Source organism: Pogona vitticeps, chromosome 3, assembly GCF_051106095.1.
Source record: "Pogona vitticeps strain Pit_001003342236 chromosome 3, PviZW2.1, whole genome shotgun sequence".
NCBI classification, from domain to species: Eukaryota; Metazoa; Chordata; class Lepidosauria; order Squamata; family Agamidae; genus Pogona; species Pogona vitticeps.
In genome coordinates, this window is record NC_135785.1 from 218,063,329 (window position 1) to 218,086,253 (window position 22,925).

Below are 22,925 nucleotides of genomic sequence, written 5' to 3' on the forward strand. Positions count from 1 at the left end.
TCTTTTTTGATTGAAGCAGATCTGGGCTCTTCATTGGGGCTGTGTGAGATGTGGGGAAATGACTGGAATATTAAATTTGATAAAGAGAAATGATCAGAAATGTTCACAAAATTTCCTTATAAAAGGGTTTCTGTAGAAGGCAACATTGAAAATATTCCAGATATGGTGTATGACCCCACTTCTGCTTCACTGATCATTTCAACACCTTTGATGGTGTTGCAAAAAAAGGTAGGCCAGTTTTGGGAAGAGATATTTAATGATCAAACAAAATTATAAATCAGTCTATTACTAAATCTCTGGAATTAGCACTTCATAGGGAAGAATGAGCCCATTTTACCTAAACCTTTAAATAGACCATCTTCAAGTAGCTGCAAAACAGACTGTAGCCAAAGGGTGGAATACTATTCCATGAATATTAATTGAAGCGTGGTATTCTAAAGTATGACAGATAGCACTGCATTAAAAAATTAACTACCAAACTGCAATAAAAATTATGAATTCTTTTGCAACAGACAGACATCCTTGTATTGTCTATATGAATGGAATAGAGAGTAAAAGACATCCAGAAGCATATGGAATTTATTGGTCTTTATAATATACTTGGAATACGACTATAATTTTCCTGGAAGAAGGGTCCAGAAATATATGGATGTATGCATTAAATGTATATAAACTTTGGGAGATCAGTCTAGGCCCATTTCCTTTCCAGCTCACATGAGTCAAAGGAACTTGTATCCCGTCTGACCCCAAAGGCTGATCTGAGTCACAGGATCCTTAGAAACCTGTCCACTGAGCCCCACTCGACCCAAAGGTGCCCTCTGAGAGCTGACTATCTATACCTATCCTTCCACACACCCTCGATAGCAATGGAGCAAATGGCAGCTTAGCACCTTGCCCCCACTAAGCCATCCAGTATGGCTCATAAGCATTCCTGCACATCTGAAGCAAACATACTATCACTATAGTACAACTCTGGACATCTGAAAACAATATTCAGGTGATGCAAGTACAGAGCAGCTAGAATGTCATTGCTCAGTTGACGCATGTGGCATGCTGAGAAAACTATGTTACACTACAGACATTTCAAGGTAAAGGCCTCGACCAGACCAATAACCTGTGATCACCTGGTTGTTAAGGAACTTGTGGCATGGACCATTGCCATGTTATTGCATCAAAAGTGGAACCTGGTCACTTATGTATTTCACTCCTCCAGTATAGGCACACACTGAGGTAAGCATAAAAACACACCCAAGCAAAACAAAACAAAACATTCAGACCATCTCCCTATCCCTACCCCCTGGAGGGGATGTCCCATAGACATTTTATGGCTTCCCTTTGCCACCCATTGCTCATCATGGCCCCATTCTGCCCACATCATGTCTTTCTCCCCTACATCAGATGAGGTCAGGAATCCAGCTATCTTTCCCAGCCCATTGTGTCCCCTTACCCAGATGTGCCCATATTCATCCCACCTGCAGCCCTTCCCTGTGTATACCACTTTCATCTACAAATCCCCACCAAGCACAAGCAGAGGGAAACATAGCTGCCTTCCTTTGGGAGTCATTGGTGGGAACACAAATCACTAGGTAACCTCTAGCTGCTGAACAGTTTTACTTCCAAACATTAATTTTTAAAAAGGTAAATATCAAAGGTACTGGCAAGGCCATTGTGGGTGAAGAGCGTATGTGATTAATGTGTAGTTCATAACCACAAGAGTCCCCCCCAGGAACCAAAATGTGCTTCCAGAGCCCCTAACCCCCAAACATATATTTTAAGAAACTGGCTAAAACAACACCCTGTGCCCTCTGGGCAGTATGGAGGCATATTTGGAAAGTTTGGGGGCCCAACATAGTTCCCTCTTTTTCCCCACAACTGAGTGAGAGATTACAGGTTCAGGTGGGGCATTTTTGGTTTTATGCATAGCAGTGTCCATGTTGTCTATTCTAGGCATAAATCAATAAATCAATCTCATTAATCAAAAATCTTTCCTGAATATTTAGCTTTAGTTACATCCAGACTAGGTCACTGCAATGTGTTCTACATGCAGCTGCCCTTAAAGAATGTTCTGAGATTTATGGTGGTGGAGCCAGTTATAGAGACCATATATCTAATTCCCTCCAACACATTCACCAGCTACCAGTCCATTCACAAGCACAATTTAGAGTATTCTCAAAGGCTTTCACGGCAGGGATCTGATAGTTGTTGTGGGTTTTTCGGGCTCTTTGACTGTGTTCTGAAGCTTGTTCTTCCTGACGTTTCTCCAGTCTCTGTGGCCGGCATCTTCAGAGGACTGTAGGAACTCTTCAACAGAGCATGGACTCCTCAACAGAGCATGGACAGAGTTCCTACTCCAGTCCTCTGAAGATGCCAGCCACAGAGACTGGCAAAACATCAAGAACAACCTTCAGAACATGGCCAAAGAGCCCAAAAAACCCCACAACAACAATTTAGAGTGCTAGATATGACCTATAAAGCCCTATATAAATTTGGTCTAGATTACTGTATCTGAAAGGCCATATCCTCCCTTAAGAGAGGGCCTTAAACTCTGTGGAAGAGGTCCTTCACACAGTTCCATCGTGTTCAGAGGCCCATCAAGTGAGGGCCTTTTCAGTGGCAGCACCCGGGTGGTGAAGCTCTCTACCAAGAAATGCTAGGTTTTCTCTCTCCCAATTCTCCTTCTGGCAGCAGGTGAATAACTTTATTTAAACCAGCAATGTTGATAATTAAGTTTTTCTAGCAAGTGGACTGGTTTTCATTGTTTTAGGTTAGATTAGTACCACTATTTTAATTGGTTTTAAAGAGCTTAATTATAATTATATTTTAATCATGTGATTTCATTTAATTCTATTTTACTTTTTGTCATTTTATTGTATTTTGATTTGTTGTGGTTTTAAATAGTCCCATAAGTTGACTGGAAATCAAAATTCTGGAAGAAAGGTGGCATATAAATGAAAGAAAGAAAGAAAAAAGAAACGAACTCATGTCCGTCTACTACAAACTATTCTGTAAGCTGTTGGGCCATGTATTCTTATCATACTCAAATCAAAATAGTCCATTGTGCTTGAAGATTGCTACCACTGCCACTCCCAGAACTAAACAGCTAAATGGTCCCCACAAAGTTATAAACATAATAAAAAAACTCACATAATACAGTAATACGAACCTTTCATTTGATGAAATGACTTATCCATGATATTGTCACTAAAGAGACAATAGCTAAAAATTAAAGAAGGCCACAAAGAAAATAACATTAGGGTAGAATTTCAACATTCCCTTTGTGTTAGTAGATATTAAAAGCATAGTTAAGCTGCTCCACAAATGACTACTCAGAGTGCTGGATAAGAGATAACCTAGTAGGAAGAAAGTCTTGTCATGGCAAGTTTGCAAGCCTAGAAATGTTATTTAAAAATAAAATAAAATAAAATTCAATTTTTGTGTAAATTGCACAAGGAACTTTAAGGAGGGTAGGGTATAAAATGAGTATATACTATAGTGGTCATGCTGACCAGTGATCAGGTTGACTGGAAATAATAGGAGTTGTAATTTAACGTATCTGAAAATGCCCGGGGATGCTGCCTTACTGCATCAGATTATCTTTCTGAAACATGACTAATACATTTTGTCTATGATGTCTTCCATTTCTGCTTACAATATTACTGTTACAATGGATCCCAATGGATTTTGGTAATCACAAATGATTCTGAGATGCCTTCATGGTTATTCTTAAATTACTGTTCAAGACTTCTGTCAGCTTTTGGGTTTGGGCACTCATGGCTAATGTGAACAGCTGTGATGTAGAGACAGAGAATGCCAGTAATGATCCTGGCAGACTTGGCTCAGTGCCAAGTGCCAGCACCCATGGCTCTGTTTGATGGGGATGTGGCTGGCCTTCAGAGAAAGGCCAAGTGTCTCATAAAGATTCAGAGGCACTCATGCAGTCTGCACTGCTTGTCATGCTTGATTTGATGAAGGGAAGGGAAGCAGCTGATGCCGCAGCGGCTCCTTCTATCTACTCAGTTGCCAAGAGCCAGAATGGAGCTAACTTCCTTGTTTGTTGAACACAGCAATGCTTTATCCATTAAACATCATGACACTTTTATGTTTGCCCATAATGCTGAAACTAACAAACAGGATTCAGTGACTTGCAAAATGCAAGGAAATGCATTTGACATGAATCAATATTCTTGTTGATCCTTTTCAAAACGCCTTCACAGATATGTTATGGCATCAACTTGAGGCCTCTAAATTATTACTACCACACACCTGCTGTAGCTTATTCATTTGTTTCTTTTGGTTTTCTTAATTAAAGCAGAAAGGCCCATAAAATGGAAACAAATACAAACTCAATTAATCTGTCAAATAAATAAATATATAGTTCAGTAGTTAGGATAAGTTAACCATAGGATGTTTACAAGCCGCCTGGTGGTTCCAAAGAAAACCTGGATCAGTGTCAGTTGGCAAGAGTTGGGACCATATAAATTGACTGGACAAAACAGATCCATAATCTATTAAACCCAGTTTCCTTTAGTTGGGAACATCTTGATTTTTTGTATTTTCAACAAATGTCTTCATACATAAAAATGAATTATTCAGGCTTCTCAGACTTCTTTATAATTGTGACTAAGGACCATCTAAGCTCTGAAACTGTCAATACTGTAATCTAATCAAAGCAAAAACAAAGTGTGCTGCTTATATACCACCCCAAGCATTCTCTGGACAGTTTACAATTTAATTATGCAGGCTACACATTGCTGCCAATTCCCAGTGAGATGGATACTCAGTTTACCAACTTTGGAAAGATGGAAGGCTAAGTGAGCTTTTGAGTCAGGTACTTAGGATAGAACACAGATTTTGAGCAGAGTTTTGGCTGCAGTGCTGCAGTTTAACCACTGTTCCATGAAGCTAATCACATCTAGCACTTTTATTTAATATGGAAGGCTAAGTATGATATAGTAGAGAGTGAAAGGATGTAATCATTCAGTATTTTTATAAATGTCTCTTATGGGGACAGCATTTAAGATGGCATAAAAAAGAAGGTAAGGTAAACACACTCCCAGGGATACTTGTTTTCCGCATATTTTGAAATATTATTTTAATATTATAATAAATTAGATAGCAAAATTAGAAAATTCAAGAACAACTCTGTAATAATCCTCTTTAAGTATTGTAGCACATTCAAATTTGGAAATAATTACAATTATCTACCTGAATTGCAACATAAACATTATAATTAACATTCTCATTCAAACTTTTCAAACTAATGGATGCTTCAAACAAATGAACCCTAGAATATCTGCAAACATAAAAGTGAAGAATATCAGCAAATACAAAAGTTCAGTGACACAATTTGCATGTTTAAATGAGATCAATTAGGTTAATGATGGATGAAAATAAGAATTCCAAGTTTAAAATGCAAAATAATTCAGAACCATGAGGTTCATTTACTGCCAAACTTTTCTCTTCAGAGAGGTTATACCGGGTTCAAAGGGTTAATGTATAATCATACAATTTACCATCTGGAGGGTAATGCTCCAGTATAGTTGGCTGATAATGAAATATTAACCAATATAATTTTTATCTAATGTCCTAGAAAACTACTACAAAATGGTTCACATTTGATTACATTTATACTTCACATAATATATACAGCATAAAGCTGTTTGGGCATAGAAAGCCTAAGGAACATCTCCTATACAAGTATGCCTGATCCCTGTAATCATCATCTTCCTAGTTATTCCACATCCTTTAGGTGTGACAACCCAGAAAAGGGGCCTTTTCTATGGTGGCATTCACTCTTGGGAATGCCTCCTCCCCAACAAACACAAATAAGATACGTACTGAGTCTGTTGCAGTTGACTCTTGTTGAAAATGTTTTATGAATTTCAAATCTTCACTCACCTAGAAATAATTTAAAATAAATAGATCTATTACTTCTATGATACACATGTTTGATTCAGATTGCCACACATGCAACTAGTTTATATAGTTGCATGGTAGATAGGTTTAGCTAATTCTATGCTCAGAAATATAGCAAAGCATCATTAACTTTTGTTTATCATGTCAGCGGTAACTGATTGGACTGAGAGATGAGCTATATTCACAATTGGCTAAATCCATGTGTATGACATAGAACTATGTAGGCTGGGCTTGCTTCCTAAGAGCTAGAGGATACAACCCTTCCATTCAGATCTTGCTTTGTTCAGTGGTAAGGTCTGAGTGTGAGTTGTACCTTAATCTGCTTATATGTAAGCAAAATATTCCACCAGGCTAGGGACCCTGATGAAGCAAAGTGTCTGAATAGGGACTTTCCTGTATGATCTGTGGTAGCTCTTTCAGTAGTAATTCAGAAGAGCAATTTCTATTATTGCCACAAAAGCACTATGGTCGTGGAGGGCTCTTTCTTTCTTTCTTTCTTTCTTTCTTTCTTTCTTTCTTTCTTTCTTTCTTTCTTTCTTTCTTTCTTTCTTTCTTTCTTTCTTTCTTTCTTTCTTTCTTTCTTTCTGTTTGTTTGTTTGTTTGTTTGTTTGTTCCTGCCAGTATTTTGCAGAGATAGGGAAAGTAACTTATTGGTCTATAACTACTAGAATGTATCCACCAACATGACCATTGCATTTGGGGAGTTGTTGTCTGCAAAAGTAACTTGCCGAGCCTCTGATTTTGTTGCTGCTGTTGTTATAGTAGCAGTTGTGTGTGTTTTAATTTTTCATTTGTTTTAAAAACAGAAGGCATAATCCATCCATATCTATGTACATTCTATAGATTTCAATAAGACTTCCAATATTTTGCTTCATGAAATCTTCATTACAATACCTTACTAGGTTATGAGAACAGCTCCCTAAGAAACCAATACAGTCCTGACATATAAATTAAGAATAAAATAATTGCCTGTCATAGAAATCAAATGTTTAAGATATCTTGCAGTAAAAAATGAAAATGTAGATCCAACTGTAGACTTTCTGTATATATTATTGCCTCACACATATATGCATCGAAATTGTAATGATTGAAATAATACTGCTTTACAACCAGCTATGATTACTGTTAGTAATAAACCTGCTTGAAGTTGCCATGTACACATACCTGAATGTGTACTTTATTTTCTCTGGCGTATAACCAACAAGTCAGATTTGCCAAGGTAATTATAATTGCAGCATGCCTTCCTGGCATACTGTGTTATCCGTCTTCCACAGCAATATGTTCAGATGTTTTAGAGATGTGATCTGCAGAGGCACCGTGTTTCAGTGAGGGTATGTAACTGGTTTACTTATGAGAACTTCAATATCAAAATTATGTTTCATGTCTGGAAAAGATACCATACTCAATATAGGCTTAATTCTCTGATTCTAATCTCTAAAATACCATGTTATCCTCAGAGGCATTTTTAAAAATTCTTCTTTCCAGTTTATTCTGGGAAAGAAGTCAATTGAAAATGAAAGAAATATTATTAACATGCAGAATACAAAAATACTTAAATATAATTTTACACTTTTCATCAAAAGTTAATAAATGAATTAGTTATGCATGGAATAGTATGAAAGCTTTGATTTAGACTATGCCTAGTATCAGGTGGTGAAAAATATTTATTGCTCTTTTTCCCTCCTATAACCTTTCAGAATTCTTCCACTGTTGTTTGGTTCAGTGACTTAATAATAAATAAGTTGGAAAATATATTCAAGCTTGGAATATCCAAAAGTTAAATCATAAAGTCATCAAGATATGACATTAGTTTTAGTTCACCATCAAATAAACTAGTGGAAGCAAAACTGGATATGTGATGGATTAAATCATACTAATTTCCTCTGTGACACATACGGAAGAACTGCTGATAGACTGCAAAAAATTAAATAGGAATATAAATATAGTGGAAAATGAGTTCAACAAGGCAAGATTAGAGCAGGTGCACTCTAGGATATGAAATCCTATTAGAAATATCTTTAAAAACCTCACCCACAAGCAATCATTGCATTAGTATGCTTCAGTCTGTAGCACTTGCTCTCCAAGGATAGATGCAGGTGTTGTGAGTGTTGCATGGATGCATCAACAACACAAACAATCATTTCTATTTGCTTTAGGTTCCATACCTTTTGTCACTGAATTTCAGTGCAAATAATGTCCCATCACATTTGTTTCATGCATACACACACTCTTTACAGTGTTTCCTATTTAGTTGTTCCCACTTTTAGGTCCCCTTCCTGATTTACACCATGCATTAGGGGCTCATTTGTAAAGAGGAAATGGACCGAACACATGTAGGCTCTCCTTGTGATTGGAAATGGTGTGCAGTTATGTTGAACTAAATTCCTGAGAGAGATACCAAAACCTATCCATTGTATTAGCTCCTGTTAAGTATTCAGATTCAGAATCAGTATACTGTGTGATGGCCAATGGCAAGAAATGTCATCATATTTGTCCCCAACGTAGTGTGATGTATTTGGCTGATTACGGTTAGAAGAGAAGCACAGAATTAGATGAATCTCTGGTCTTATCTTTCTGGGTTTTTGTTAGGAAAGAAGCAAGAAAATTATGCAGTGCTATGTTACAGCCTTGCCCAACTTGCTGTTTGCCTGGATATGTTTTGATCTGCCCTGTTAATCCCTGACCATGGTGACTGGGGCCAATGGGTGTTGTCATCCATAATGTATGGTGAACATCAAGCCGGGGAAGTCTGATACAGCAAAACTTCCTTTACGAGGCTGTACTGTGGCTGTACATTTGGAACATTAAAAAAAGAGTAGGATTCTGAATTATGACTAGCACAAGCCATGGCCTCAGCTGTCATTTTGTGCACATGTCTAATATACATGAAGTATATACAAATATCTGAACATCTACATTCAAAAAATCAATTGAAGGATCAGTATAATTCAAGTACTACACAAACATATTTGATACATATTGGTCAGAACCTATTGTTAGGTCATTGGTTGTATTTGTTTGGTTACTTTAATTACTACTAGTTTGACTCTTGACTGTATGCATATCTAGATGGAATCATAGAATCATAGAGTAATTGAGTTGGAAGGGGCCATTGAGCCCAACACTTTGCTCAATGCAAGAATCGAAATCAAAGCAGATCTGACAAATGATTGTCCAATTTTCTCCAGTTTTAGTTTGTATATATATTTGGCATTACTGGTCTCATATCATAGAGATGATTTCTGAACTGACCTGGCTTGATTTCATGATTCCGTGTCTCACATCCTGCTTGTTACCAGGATAATACACCTCTCGGTTCCATTTGTTTTGTTTTGTTTCTCTGATTGTTTGTATATATTTTATTGTGCATTGCACTAATGGGACAGTATAGAAATGAAATAAACAAATAATAAATATCCCAACTATATTCTTTTCACCATTTGGCAAGGAGTTAATAGAAAAGCTTCACTGAAGTGTAACATGCCCAGTGGTTTTGTCTGTCTCCTTAGCAATCTTTAAGTTGGTTTTGCTTACTCAACAGAGACATTTTTCTCCAAGTTTGGCAAGTTTGAAAAAGACCTATCATCTCCAGCTGTTTCAAGTGTTAAGACAGAGTAAAAAAAAAAAAGGACCCCTGTAGAAATCAAGCTTTGACACTCAAGGGCTCCAAAAGAGAGACAGCAGGTGTATATTTAAGCATTCTCAGAACTTTCAATCAAGCATTTAAAGAGCTGAACACAAAGGGATTAGGGATATTAGCTTTCTTGAAAGTACCTAATTGAATCTAGCAATTCATATTATTTCTAAGAACTAAATAAAGCTTTTCTAATGAGCATTCATGCAGTGTAATAATAGGAGATATTTTTGCGGAGAGTGAAGAATGCAGGAAAACAAGACCATTTTTGTAATATAGAGTTATATGTTATGTGCAGGGATTTCATCCTCCCTCCACAACTTTCAATGTGTTTTTCATTTCTTCAGTGTGTGTATGGCCTACACTATTTGCTCACTTCATTCATTCTCTTTATATCAAATTAGCCATTGTATAAGCAAATAATACTACCCCCCTGATCCCTGATAATTACACCAACAGTTAGGATTATCTGGTAGGCTTGGGAACAGCTGATAAATTTGAATGACTGTATGTGCCATTAAAGTTGCTTAAAGAACATCATTTATGTAAATTGTGCAATTCTGAAACAAATGCCAGAGTCTTCCAGGAAGCTGATAATAAATGCTTGGATATAACAAATGCCTTTCTTCACACCTAACCTGGCTATGTCTCCTCTCTTACAGGAGAGAGTCCTTTTTTTAATGGGCCACAAAATGTTTTTAATTTTGAGATGGCTTTTAGTAGTAGTCAAAAACTGCCACTGCATTGCCAGTGGTGGGCTCAGGACTTGAGGTGCTCCAGCAGCAATGTTTTTTTTTTTTTTTTTTACTATTGAAGACTTCCAAAGTCTTCCCCAGGACAAAAGGGAGCCCTCAGAACCTAAACGTGAGGTGGGGGGGGGCAGGAGAAGATAGGAAAGTTTCAGTTGGGTTAAACTATTTTTTTTCATGGCTGGATCTGGGTTATGCTGGCATAACTTTATGCCAGCAAGATTTTGGCCAGCATTTTTTCCTTTAGGAAGAAGAAAAGTGTGTAAGTCAGCCCAACTCAGGGTGACCATGGCTCTCTGAGTATAAAGTTTCCAGAAATGGATCCCAATTCTTCCTTCTGGGAACACATAGCTTGCCCAGGGCACATGAACTTAAATCAAGTTGCCAGTCCTAAAGGGTAAAGAGCCATTGAGTCAATGAAATTTATACAGGTGTTAACCTACATTCAGCAATTAATTCTATGTGTCTGCTTTAGTTGGAACTAGCAGTTGGATTTAGGTCAAGATGATTATTAGGAAGAATTTACCCATAATCAAGACACTTGGTTACAGCCGGAAATGTTTTATCTTTATTTTTAGAAATGAACATTATGTATATGTTCTATTTCCTCATATAAATTCTGCATATTAGCAAGAGGAATCTGTAATAGCTGATGCAGGTGTGGGCAACTCTGGCATGTTCAGATCCCAGTTACAATCCTATGGATCTCATACACATCACTGAGGGGTGCAAATCTTACTAAAAAGGTTTTTTCCACATCCACTTGAAAATAAATGTTTTTCGTATTAAAATGTGTGCAGGAAGCACACACTTTGTCCTGGTTGATAAGGGTGCTTTTAAGAAGAAACATTAGCTTCTAAAACTGGAAAAACATATTCCATCTCTTCGCACCCCATTAAAGATAAATGGCCACTCCTGGGGCTCATAACCCGTGGGTTCAATGCTTGTTGTATGTTAATAGGATAATAGCAGCCCATGATAAAATGCATTTGATTTCCACCAAAGTGTGGTAGCTGTGTGTAGGAAAAGGTAGAGCACAGTCTTTTGATTTGCCATTTGCATCACATGAAAATGAAAAAGAGTAAACAGGGTAAGAGTTGGAGACAAGTGATTCAGCACAGTGCAAGCACAGTACTTGGCATCTGTAGAGCATAATCGTAATGGCTGAGAATATTGGTCCACACCCTCACACTTGCCTGCAGGGCTGACTTGGGACATTTTGTTAACTGAACCAAAGTATAAAATGATGTTCCCTGCCATTTCAGTTACAGAATGTTCACTGTCACAGAAAGCTAAGGGGCACAAGGTAGTTTTCGTGGCACATAAACCTCTGTTCCAATACCTCTTTGACTAATAGTCCACCTGTCACCAGGTCAAAAATACATTCCCATGGTTGCTGCATTGGAAAGTATTCTATTTGAGAGCAATGCTGGCATGCTCATGGTGCGCTCCATGGGTGAGGGACTTTGCCCATGGAACCTCTTTGCCTCCCCTCTCCGGAATAGTGCGAGATGTCCTGGCTATCCAGTCAGCCTCTTTTGAGGCTTGCAAAATGACGCAAAAAAACCATTTGCCTTTGGAGAAAGAAAAGTGAATTAATCTCAATAGACAAAGCTGAGCATATTCTAAGACCAGCACAGAGAAGAGTTGTTCTAAACTCAATAATGGATGGAAATTAATTGCAATCTTTCCCACTCACAAAGAAGTTACATGCAGTTCAGTGGGACTTACAAAAAAAAAATAAAAATAGTATACTGTAGCCAGAAATGCACAAGGCTCGTCCATGAAAAACCAGATAGCTCCAAAAATGACCAAACGTACCAGGGCAACATCCAAAAATGGATGACCGGGGTGGTGTAATTAGGCTCTCAAATTATACCAGAAAGATTTGGATATCCCGAAAAACACAGATAGTGTGGTTGCTGACCTTGAGACAGACAGCCTGGAGAGTGAAGTCAACTGGGCCTTAGAAAGCATGGCAAACAACAAGTGGAGGTGACGGCATTCCAGTTGAACTATTTAAAATCTTAAAAGATGACACTGTTAAGGTGCTACACTCAATATGCCAGCAAGTTTGGAAAACTCAGCAGTGGCCAGAGGATTGGAAAAGATCAGTCTACATCCCAATCCCAAAGAAGGGCAGCGCCAAAGAATGCTCCAACTACTGTACAACTGCACTCATTTCACACGCTAGCAAGATTATGCTCAAAATCCACCAAGGCAGCTTCAACAGTACGTGGACCGAAAAATCCCAGAAGTACAAGTTTGATTTCAAAGGGGCAGAGGAACTAGAGACCAAATTGCTAACATGCACTGAATTATGGAGAAAGCCAGAGAGTTCCAGAAAAACATCTACTTCTGCTTCATTGACTACGCAAAAGCCTTTGACTGTGCGGACCACAGTAAACTATGGCAAGTTCTTAAAGAAATGAGAGTGCCTGACCACCTTATTTATCTCCTGAGAAATCTATACATGGGACAGGAAGCAACAGTTAGAACTGGATATGGAACAACTGACTGGCAAAATTGGGAAAGGATTACAAGGCTGTATATTGTCCCCCGGCTTATTTAACTTATATGCAGAATACATCATGCGAAAGATGGGACTGAGGAATACCTAACAGGAATTAAGATCCCCAGAAGAAATATCAACAACCTCAGATATGCAGATGATACGACTCTGATGGTAGAAAGTGAGGGCGAATTAAAGAACCTCATAATGAGGGTGAAATAGGAGAGCGCAAAAAATGATCTGAAGCTCAACATCAAAAAAGATTATGGCCACTGGTCCCATCAACTCATGGCAAATAGGAGGGGAAGATATGGAGGCAGTGACAGATTTTACTTTCTTGGGCTCCATATTTTCTGCAGATGGTGACAGCAGCCATGAAATTAAAAGACACCTGCTTCTTGGGAGGAAAATGATAATAAACCTAGACAGCATCCTAAAAAGGAGAGACATCACCTTGCTGACAAAGGTCCACACAGTCAAAGCTATGGTTTTTCCAGTAGCGATGTATGAAAGTGAGAGCTGGATGATAAAGAAGGCTGACCACTGAAGTATTGATGCTTTTGAATTGTGGTGCTGGAGGAGACTGTTGAGAGGCCCTTGGACTGCAAAGAGAACAAGCCTATCCATTCTGAAGGAAATCAACCTTGAGTGCTCATTGGAAAGACAGATCCTGAAGCTGAGGCTCCAATACTTTGGCCATCTCATGAGAAGAGAAGACTCCCTGGAAAAGACCCTGATCAACATCAGGGAAAGTGTGAGGGCAAGCAGAGAAGGGGACAACAGAGGATGAGATGGTTGGACAGTGTCATCAAAGCTACCAATATGACTTTGAGCCAACTCCAGGAGACAGTGGAAGACAGAAGGGCCTGGCATGCTCTGGTCCATGGGGTCATGAAGAGTCAGACATGACTAAACAACAACAAAAGAGTGTCCAGCCAAATTGCCTATGTGGTGACTCCACCCATCAGTGCTCAGCAATGTGTGCACCTGTGTATTTGTTGGCAAACAATAATAACAGACATGTGATTTGTAGTTGTGGATATATTATTAGTATGCATGTATTGGCTGGGTGCTAGAATGATTGGTGGATGGGTGATGGAATGCTTGGTGCAGGACTGATGCTGATTGTTTGGTGGGCTTGGGATATGAAGGAATATTACTGTATATGAAGTGGCACTTAGTCTGTTTTGGGGTAGGTCAAGAGTGAGGAGTCTAATTAAGATGTCCCGTGTAGAGCCTGTGTAAAAAGTTGGTTTTAAGGGTGGATATAAGAAAGGGCCCTGTGGTCAAGTGTATGTGACTACTATAAATTAATATAAAATGTTAATGGATTTTTTGGCCCTCCCAGGCCCCGAAATGAAGACGCAATATGGATTAAAATATGGGCTACACTTTATTAATTCAATTCTGATTAGAGATATCATTAGTATCATAAAATGAGGGGGACTGCGGTAGTGCAGAGAAAGAAATGCAGGGCATCCACGATACCCTAATCAGTCAATGGGCGAGTCCCAGGCCCCAAGTTCCACCTGTCTTGAGAACATCAGGAACCCGGGCAGCCTATATTAAACATCCCAGACCTCGAGCCATCTTTATTTGATGACTGTCGGTCCGAAAGTGGCCCAGCGCATCTCCCGCCGCGGGCCCTGTAATCGCACAATCTGCAGAGCCAGGAGGTCTGATGCGCTGTTGGCTTATCAAAGACACACACACAGACAACCAGTTTTTTCCCGCACTACCCACCAATGTGACCGAGAATACCACCAATCAAAAGCCAACAACCTTTCTCCAGTGTGGGATAGGCGAAAAATCCCTCCATCCATTAGCCAATCAGGATAGAGGTCAAAAATTCCTATCTGGCCCCATAAGCACACTAGAAAGAGGGCGGGCGGGCGGGTGCCTGAAAGAGAAGGAGGGCAATTTGGTAAGCTAGCGTTCACTTAAGAAAGCGCTAGCCACCCCCCTTGACACGTGACCTGTGCTGTCCCATGACTTCTCGGCGCCAAGGAGGGCAGTGGCCGGATCCACAGTTCAAGGGCATTCTCTCGCCCTTCCTGCGTCCGGAAACTTCTGTTCAGTTTGAATAATTAGTAAATTACCTGTTTCTATTCCTATTTGCCTGTTCATTCCCAAGGAAAACTACCCTTATTATTTAAATAGAGGTTTAATAAAAATTTATTTAGCACTCAAGTAAGATAGAGCATAACATGCCCGGGTATAGAGGCCATGTAGAAGAAGAAGCCAGAACTTTCACTAAATTGCTCTTTTCACTCATTAGCAAATCAGTATAAAAACAACTGGGTAAAACAGGCACTGGCTCAGTGGCACAGTAAAAGGGGCAACCCCAAATACTTGGGAAAGGTTTGTGAATAAATGTTTCTGGGAAAACAGCTGAATGAGCAGCACGAATACAAAGGTTGCTGGGTTTGGGATGAATGTGCCACGTGTGAATAGTGTGTCTCACTAGTGTGATAATAGTGGATAGGGATGCCTCAATGTATCCGCTACACCCACGTATTCTTAAGACTAAAATGGGTGGGTAGGACAGCTTTTCTGCCCCATGTAGTTGGTTACGTCTTATTATCTTGCTCATGTGAGACCTTGGCTGAACACACCCCGTTCTTGCTTACTGCAAAGCATAAACATTTGTGCTTCCTCAGATGTAACCCTCCGTACTTTATTGGTTCTATCATATGTGTGAAGGGATCTATTTACTTAAAAGATATAGGCAGACAACACATTTATTTAGGTAAAGGACTCAAGCCCTCTTTAGATGTTTATCAGTGAGGACATCTGGCTTTTTCCCTGGACAGGCATCTTGATTCAGGAGGCATATAAATGTAATCTCTTTCTCAGACTTCTGCCAGTTACATGTCAGGCAGTGTCTGGGGGACAGGGTTAGATCACTCACTCCTGATAGTTTTTTCACATGTTTATTATGGAATGTATGAAAAGGGCTCCAGTTTCAACTGATTTTGTCTTCTAGGTGCTTTGGTGTTTCTTTTAAGAAATTTATGTCTTGTAAACATTTTTTCCTTTAAAAAAATAGCAAGGAATAGTCTGTAACCATTACAATAACACTTTTTAAGTATATTGTTGTTTGGCAGCAGTGGGGAAATGTTGTCACACATACACCTGATGAAGCTACTTGAATCATTTTTCTAAGTGGAGTTGGAAAGGGAAGGGGCATGTTGCATGCTTTTAAACTCCTACTAGTATGACCTAACAGGCATATTGGGGTAAGCGGTATTTTCTTTGGCTATAGTCTAGGAAGATTGTAGACATTTATGTTGCAGACCTTTGTAATAAAGGGAGGTCATGTGAATTTGGACATGAACTGATGGGCTAATTAGACACTGCTTTTTTGTAGTTTAACTGGTAATCAGGTCAGAACAAGGTTATTGCAAGAAATGGACTTTCCTGCAATGAGTAGTGATTATTCATAAGGCTAATGAAAGCTGTGCTTCCCAAATGAAAGTGTTAACAAGCCATGAAAGAATAGGCATACTTCTAATTAAAAATGAATATCAAATGCAAAATACCAAGAGAAGACGAAATACAGGACACCACATTTATTTTTTTAAAAAAAATAGTGCAAGCAAACACTATCAAAATAAGAATCAGACCAAGTGCTTGTCAGATGTGTCATTTTTAATTACAGATAAATTATATCAATGGTTTGCTAATAGGTATTTCAAAAGTATCTGTATAATAACTGGGATTTATGAATTCCTGAAATTCTGACTGATCTAAGGGACTGAACAAATACGATCAGAGTAAGATTTTGTTTTTTCCAGGTTAGAATGTGTGTTAGCAAAAAGTGATCAGACTTTAAAAGAGGAAGGTGATTTCTCTACCCTGAGAGAATAAATCTGACACAAGATAAAAGTTATATGAAGATATATTTCTCCATCTATTCGGTGTTGGTTAAAACTTCTGGATTGATATATCACACATGCTGGGTGTAAATAACAGTGTTTCAAAAGTAATAAATAAAATAAGCACCCCACCCTCACCATAGATATAAAATATAATGGGAGCTGAATGCTTCTTTCTCCAAAAAGGTAGGAAATGGCAATGCAGCTCATAATTAGTTTGACTCAAATATTGACCTTTCTGCTTTTCAAGCCTACTTTGGTACTTAGGGTCATTTTGAGAGCTGTGCATGCAAGATATCCAAATTGTTATCATCCTGTTTTTGCTATCCACAGCTCTCAACCATAGCTGTGGTTATGCTAGTTCAAAGGTGTTTAAAAAATTAAATTAAATGTCTATGTATTTTTTTTACTATCATGACTACTGTATAAATGAAACTCTTATTACAGAATCATATATTTAAGGTTTGGCAGTTCATAAAAAAGTATTATGGCTAAGTATATTTTATCCAAGAAATAAAATCCCAAGGTGCATTATTCTAAATAGATTCCAACATGTTTCAGGCTCTTCCTTGGCAAATCATCTTTTGTAATATAGAAAAGGATACAAAATTCTATCCCCCTTCTATCTTATGTAGATCAGAAATTCTTATTTTAAAAAAATCCTAATTTTCATCTTATTGTTTCCAAAGTAATGAAATGCCCATCAATCTGATAGACTCTGGAGACATTTCTTTTCAGACTATGCCTCAAAGATATTTGAAGAACTCAATGATTCTGGCAGTCATCATCGAAAAATCTTTTCAAGTTTGGTAGGACTTATATATGTGGACACAAATAATGCCCGACTTAGGATCCTTGCAGTTTTAGGCTAAGTTGCACAGTGTGAGAATAGGCCCTAGCTGTCCTCAGGCATCATTGCTGGCCAGAATTCTCTTGGTGTCTGCATATGGTTTGTGTAGCTACATGCACTTAATTGCAGCTGATTTTCAAGGTGTAACTGAATGTCATGGTCTTGTGCTTGGACTTACACAACTAAGATATGACTTGTCAGTTAGCTGCAATCGGCCCTGCTGAAATCCGATTGCACTTTGTGTCACGTAAAGGCTGTGGAAGTTTATGGGGAGTTAGGCTCATATAATCCACATGTCTGATTGAAAAACAAACAGCACAATGGATCATGCAATTGTCCACAACATACTGGCTATGCACTGACCATACACTGAGTGCACAATTTGCTGTTCAATTAGCTGCCCTGAATAAGACTTCTGCCTTGGTGCAAATTTTGCAATGGCTTCCACAACTTCAAGTTACACAGACATAGCCGTGCAACAGAATTTCAGCTACTATGTTTCAAATAAACAGCAAGTGATATTTGCACACACAGAGACACACAGACACAGACACAAGGACACACAAAACACTTGAAAGGAAAGGCAGTTGGCTGGGAAATAAACTGAACTCCATGGAGCAAGCTTTCTTTCTCTTTCGGCTGTCCCAGGTCATAGCCTGATTATTTCACTGAACAAAAGCCAGCTTAGCCAACCTCTCTCGACAGGGCCTTTCAGCTGCACTGTTTATCTGTTCTACTTGGGTTCCACCCTGGTGTGGTATGAGAGTCACTAGAATGTGTAATGAAGTAGATATTCATGACAAGTATTAACTGTAACAAAGAGAAGATGAATTGTAAAGTATATCACAAATTTATATACATAATACTGAAATAGTAATAATGTTTATTATATATTACTGAAATAATAATAAAGCTTATCACTAATTTTATATATATAACTATTATAGTAATAATAGCTGACTAGATAGCTCAGTGAGAGCTCCTGGCTGTGGATCCAGTTAGGAATTTTATTCCCTTCTGCGCTTTGTGGAAGAGCCAATCTGAATTGTCTTAGGCAAACTACATTGTCACAGAGTACTCTCAGAAAACCACATTTACCCCTCAGTAAACCACTTTTGAGTACTCTTTACTCAGATAACCCTGGAAAGGCTTGCTATAAGTCAGAAATGACTTAACAAAATAACAAAAACTATAACATGTACTATTAATACCTGGGCAATCTTGGTATTAACGTATTCTTTTGGAATTGCAGATTCTATATGGGTCAAATAGTCAAACTTTGAAACTGGGAAGCATTGTTCCACATCATCAGATGATAGTAGGGAAAAAAAAGATAAAGGATTAACAGTTTTATTTACTTATTATTTAAATTTATATCCTGCACCATCTGGCAACCAGGCCACTCTGAGTGGCTAACAGCAATATAGGGGCATAATATTAAAAACACAATAAAGATAAAGTAATATATAACAAATAGGGGAATTAAAACAAATGGCAATAAAGGTGGTAAAAAGGGTGATGGAGAGGGTGGCAAAAGAATGGTAAAAAGGAAGAGTGAAATCCCTTTTTAAACCTTACTAAAACTGAGAAGACAAGAATCTTTGGAGAAGATCTTGATGTTAGGAAAGTGTGAAGGCAAGAGGAGAAGGGGACGGCAGAGGATGAGATGGTTGGACAGTGTCATCAAAGCAACCGATATGAATTTGACACAACTCCGGGAGGAAGTGGAAGACAGGAGGGCCTGATGTGCTCTGGTCCATGGGGTCACAAAGAGTCGGACACGACTGAATGACTAAACGACGAAAACTTGCTAGTGAGAACCATCCTACATTAGGTCAAGTCCCGTGGTGCAAGGATGCATGGCCTGAGAAACCATTCCATGGGCAACAATCCAGTTATCTCCTGGATGATAATGTCGATGGGTAACAAATCAGCCCTATACCTTAAATTGAGCTGTCTTCGGGCCAAAACAAAGAGGTTCACATAGAGAATCCAAGATCAGGTTATCTGCGTTAGATGCTATCAGAAAATAATTACTAAGTAAGGTGTAAGTGATATATTTAGTGTCTATCACATATTCAAATAAATGACTCATCATATCATAGCTGATGCTCAGAGCTAATATCAAGGGATTATATGTACAGGCGTAACTAAAGATTATTTTTCAGAAGTTGAATAAATGCTACAGATTACTCAAATTTACTCCATAATATAAATTCCAGTCACCTCCAGTTTTAGAAAATGAAACCACCATACTACAGTGGAACAAGCAAGTTATTGTGAATAAAATAGTTGATTTTTAATAAACTAGATATACTTTTGGATTAGCAACTAATCATACCTTAAAGAAACATACCTTATAGAAGTTGGAGCTCTCAACAAGCAACTGGAAAAGAACAGAAAGTACAAAAATTGCAAAGTGCCACACATTAAGGCACATTAAAATAATATAGAAGCATGATTAGGTTGTCCTCCTCCCGATACTATTTTCAGCATCTGGAGTTGTTCCAAAACTTTTGATCAGCAATTTAACAACAACAACAACAACAACAACAACAACAACAACAACAACAACAACAACAACAACTTTTTTTTATTAAAACATGTATCTATTCTATAATACCAGTCCATGTTTTTATAATTTTGACTGTGTCTGGAGTTTTTTAATCATCATCATCATAATAATTTTTAAAAATACCAGTCCATGCCATACAATTGATGCATACTTTTCAGGGTTTTCTAGGTATCAGGTATTCAGAAGTGGCTTATCATTCCCTTTTTCTATGGATCCTCTGGAACTGTGCAGCCAGATCCCCAAATGAATGAGCTATCCAGGCCGCATATACTTCAATATAGTTATCCCCTCACCCCAATGTTTCCATTAAAAAAAATCTTGCTAACTTAAAAAACTAAATCAGTCATAAAGCAATCTTGAGACTTGGGAGAGAAGTTCTATTGTGTTCCTAAACCCATATCCCCTGTCAACAAGTGGTGTTTTTGTTTGTTTTTAACTAAAAATCTACTGAAGGCATTCTGTTATGTTTTCAAATTGCTATGGAACTAAATATGCTTATTTAAATGTATTTTTAATGTATTCTTCTTTTCCTTATACCACTGATATCTGTCTATACTAAAAGGGTTGCATAGAGTTTGTTCTTTGTTTTCAGATGATAGTTTGGTTTTTAAAGTTTATATTTCATTTTCAGTATTTTAAACGCTAATATGATAGAGCCATGCACTTCTAGTGATATAGAGAGATTTTCCCTCTTTGTGGACTCCGCTCCATGTCTTATTTGGCATTGGTGATCCAGCTGTAGATCAGCACTATGTAGGCTCGTGGCTGTTGAGTGAGCAACAACAACCAGCAAAAGTTGGTGGTCTCCTCTGTACCAAGCAGTGCTAGCTACTGAGCAGCATGGCAACACAGAGATAGCCCTAGTGATTCTGCTGCTCACTGTTATGCTTTACAGAAAGAGCACCAGCTCACCAACCGCAAATCAGGCAGAAACTAGCTGTCCTCCAATGAACCACTACACAAACTCATATTATAATCAGGCCTCAGGGTTGGCAAATACCAAGGTTTAATTATTCAAATACTAAAACATGTTTATAAGTAAAATCAAACTTCGCTTTGATGATTTTCATAGGACAAATTTAATTTAATTTAGTAAATATTATTTCTTTCAGATATTCCTTCAGTTAAAATTATACCTTCCGTGTTGTGGCCAGAAGAAGGACACTCTATAACTTTGATTTGTGAATCCAAAGGAAAACCACTGTAAGTGATTTAACACACAATATATTTTTGATATTTTCTGCATTCGCCTTTGATTGCAGCCTCTGTCTGAAAAGGTCTACTTTTTCCTTTCCTTTCCTTTCCTTTCTCTTGTTCTGGGGTGTAAAGTGATCTCTGGTACTGAAAAACCCTTGAAGCATGGCTTCATTAAGTGCCTAGGGAAGACTGGCATTGTACTTTGTCATTTATTTTAGTTTTGGGAAAGGATTCCTGCTGTGCATTTTTTTTAAAGTAAGCTATTTCAGCCTGAAAGGATGGCAGGTTTATTTGCTATTGGTATCATCAGACTGATGATGGCTACATATTCTCAAAGCAAAGCCTCACGTTTGATGGGGGGGGGGAACGTAAAACTAACACATTCTCTCCCCCCCCCCCAATAAAATGTTGAACTCTCTGCCTGCTCTGGTTGTCATTTACATGGTAACAGGAAATTTAATGACATATGCAAATTGTCTTTTCAGCTATCTCACATTTAAAAATAGCATTAAGAGAGTGGTGCTATATATGTTAAAGATTTATGAGGAATTTGTTTACTTATTCCTTCATAAATAAACCTTAAGCTGACCTTGGAAATATATTCAGATTATAACATAGAACCTGCCATTCACAAAGATAATTGAAATGCTTTCCCCCTCCTATTACATAAAATGTCTTCAACAGATCTACTTTTTCATGCGCTTATCTTTTATCTAGAGCATTTGTATAGGAGCCCTCAGCCAAACCAAGAAACAATACACTATTGTGATTGCATAAAATACATGTATGTGTTTATAGAAGCTGCTTCCCCATGTTTATGAAATTGGTTCTTCCTTCCAGACTATGAACGGCAGGTGGAATTTAGCTCTAGTGCTACAGATCGCTCAGTGCTCCCTTCTGCACTCTGTTTTACTGATGGAAAAGCTTTTATCAGGGCAGAACAGAAACCAGCCTCTATACCATTGGCACAGGATCGCGCATGCATATTTAGGGTTGTAGGCTAGGTAGTGGGCTGCTGTCCTGATGTACTTACAAAGAGATCACATAGATTTGGAAGCTAGAGTTTGTAATAAAAAAAGGAAAATAAAATAAAAGGGCTGTTAATTGTTGAAATGGTCAAGGAAGGGAGAAATTGAGATACAAGCCAAAGGAGGCTGTGTGTAAAAGTTTTAAAATATTTTCCCATCTTGTTTTTTAAAAAAATGTAAGCCTCACTATTTTGATATCTTCAGAAATAAGCTGGAAGTCAGTACTTCCTAGTAGAACTGGCATGATATGTTTTGGATCTGTAGTCACAATTAATCTCCTTGTTGCCTTCTTATGAAACAATCAATGTCTCCGGAATAGCACTTTATATAACACATTATGTTAATCAGAGCTCCATGTCAGAGAGGCTACTTGGACCTCTAGGGACAATGCTGGACCTAGGAGCACCCACAAATATTAATGTAAGCCTCTAAGTAATTTTTTTAACTACCTTTCTGAGAAGACAAACCACTTGGCTACGGTAGGCTATTGCTTCCGGCCAAGTCATCTAAGGATTGTCTCTTGTCAGATTTACCTACTTGTATGGGACTTTTAGGGACGTGGTGGCGCTGTGGGCTAAACCACAGA

General features: G+C 38.2%; 1 protein-coding gene across 6 annotated transcripts in view; it reads left to right on the forward strand.

Annotated features, from left to right (window-relative positions):
* The window catches only part of CADM2 (cell adhesion molecule 2), a 501,666-nt gene that overhangs the window by 378,839 nt on the left and 99,902 nt on the right, over positions 1–22,925 (forward strand). For all 6 annotated transcript variants that reach the window (XM_072994016.2, XM_072994018.2, XM_072994017.2 and 3 more), the window contains one exon: positions 21,227–21,317. In XM_072994016.2, coding sequence (XP_072850117.1) covers positions 21,227–21,317 — 91 coding nt within the window. The remainder of the gene's footprint in view (positions 1–21,226; positions 21,318–22,925) is intronic.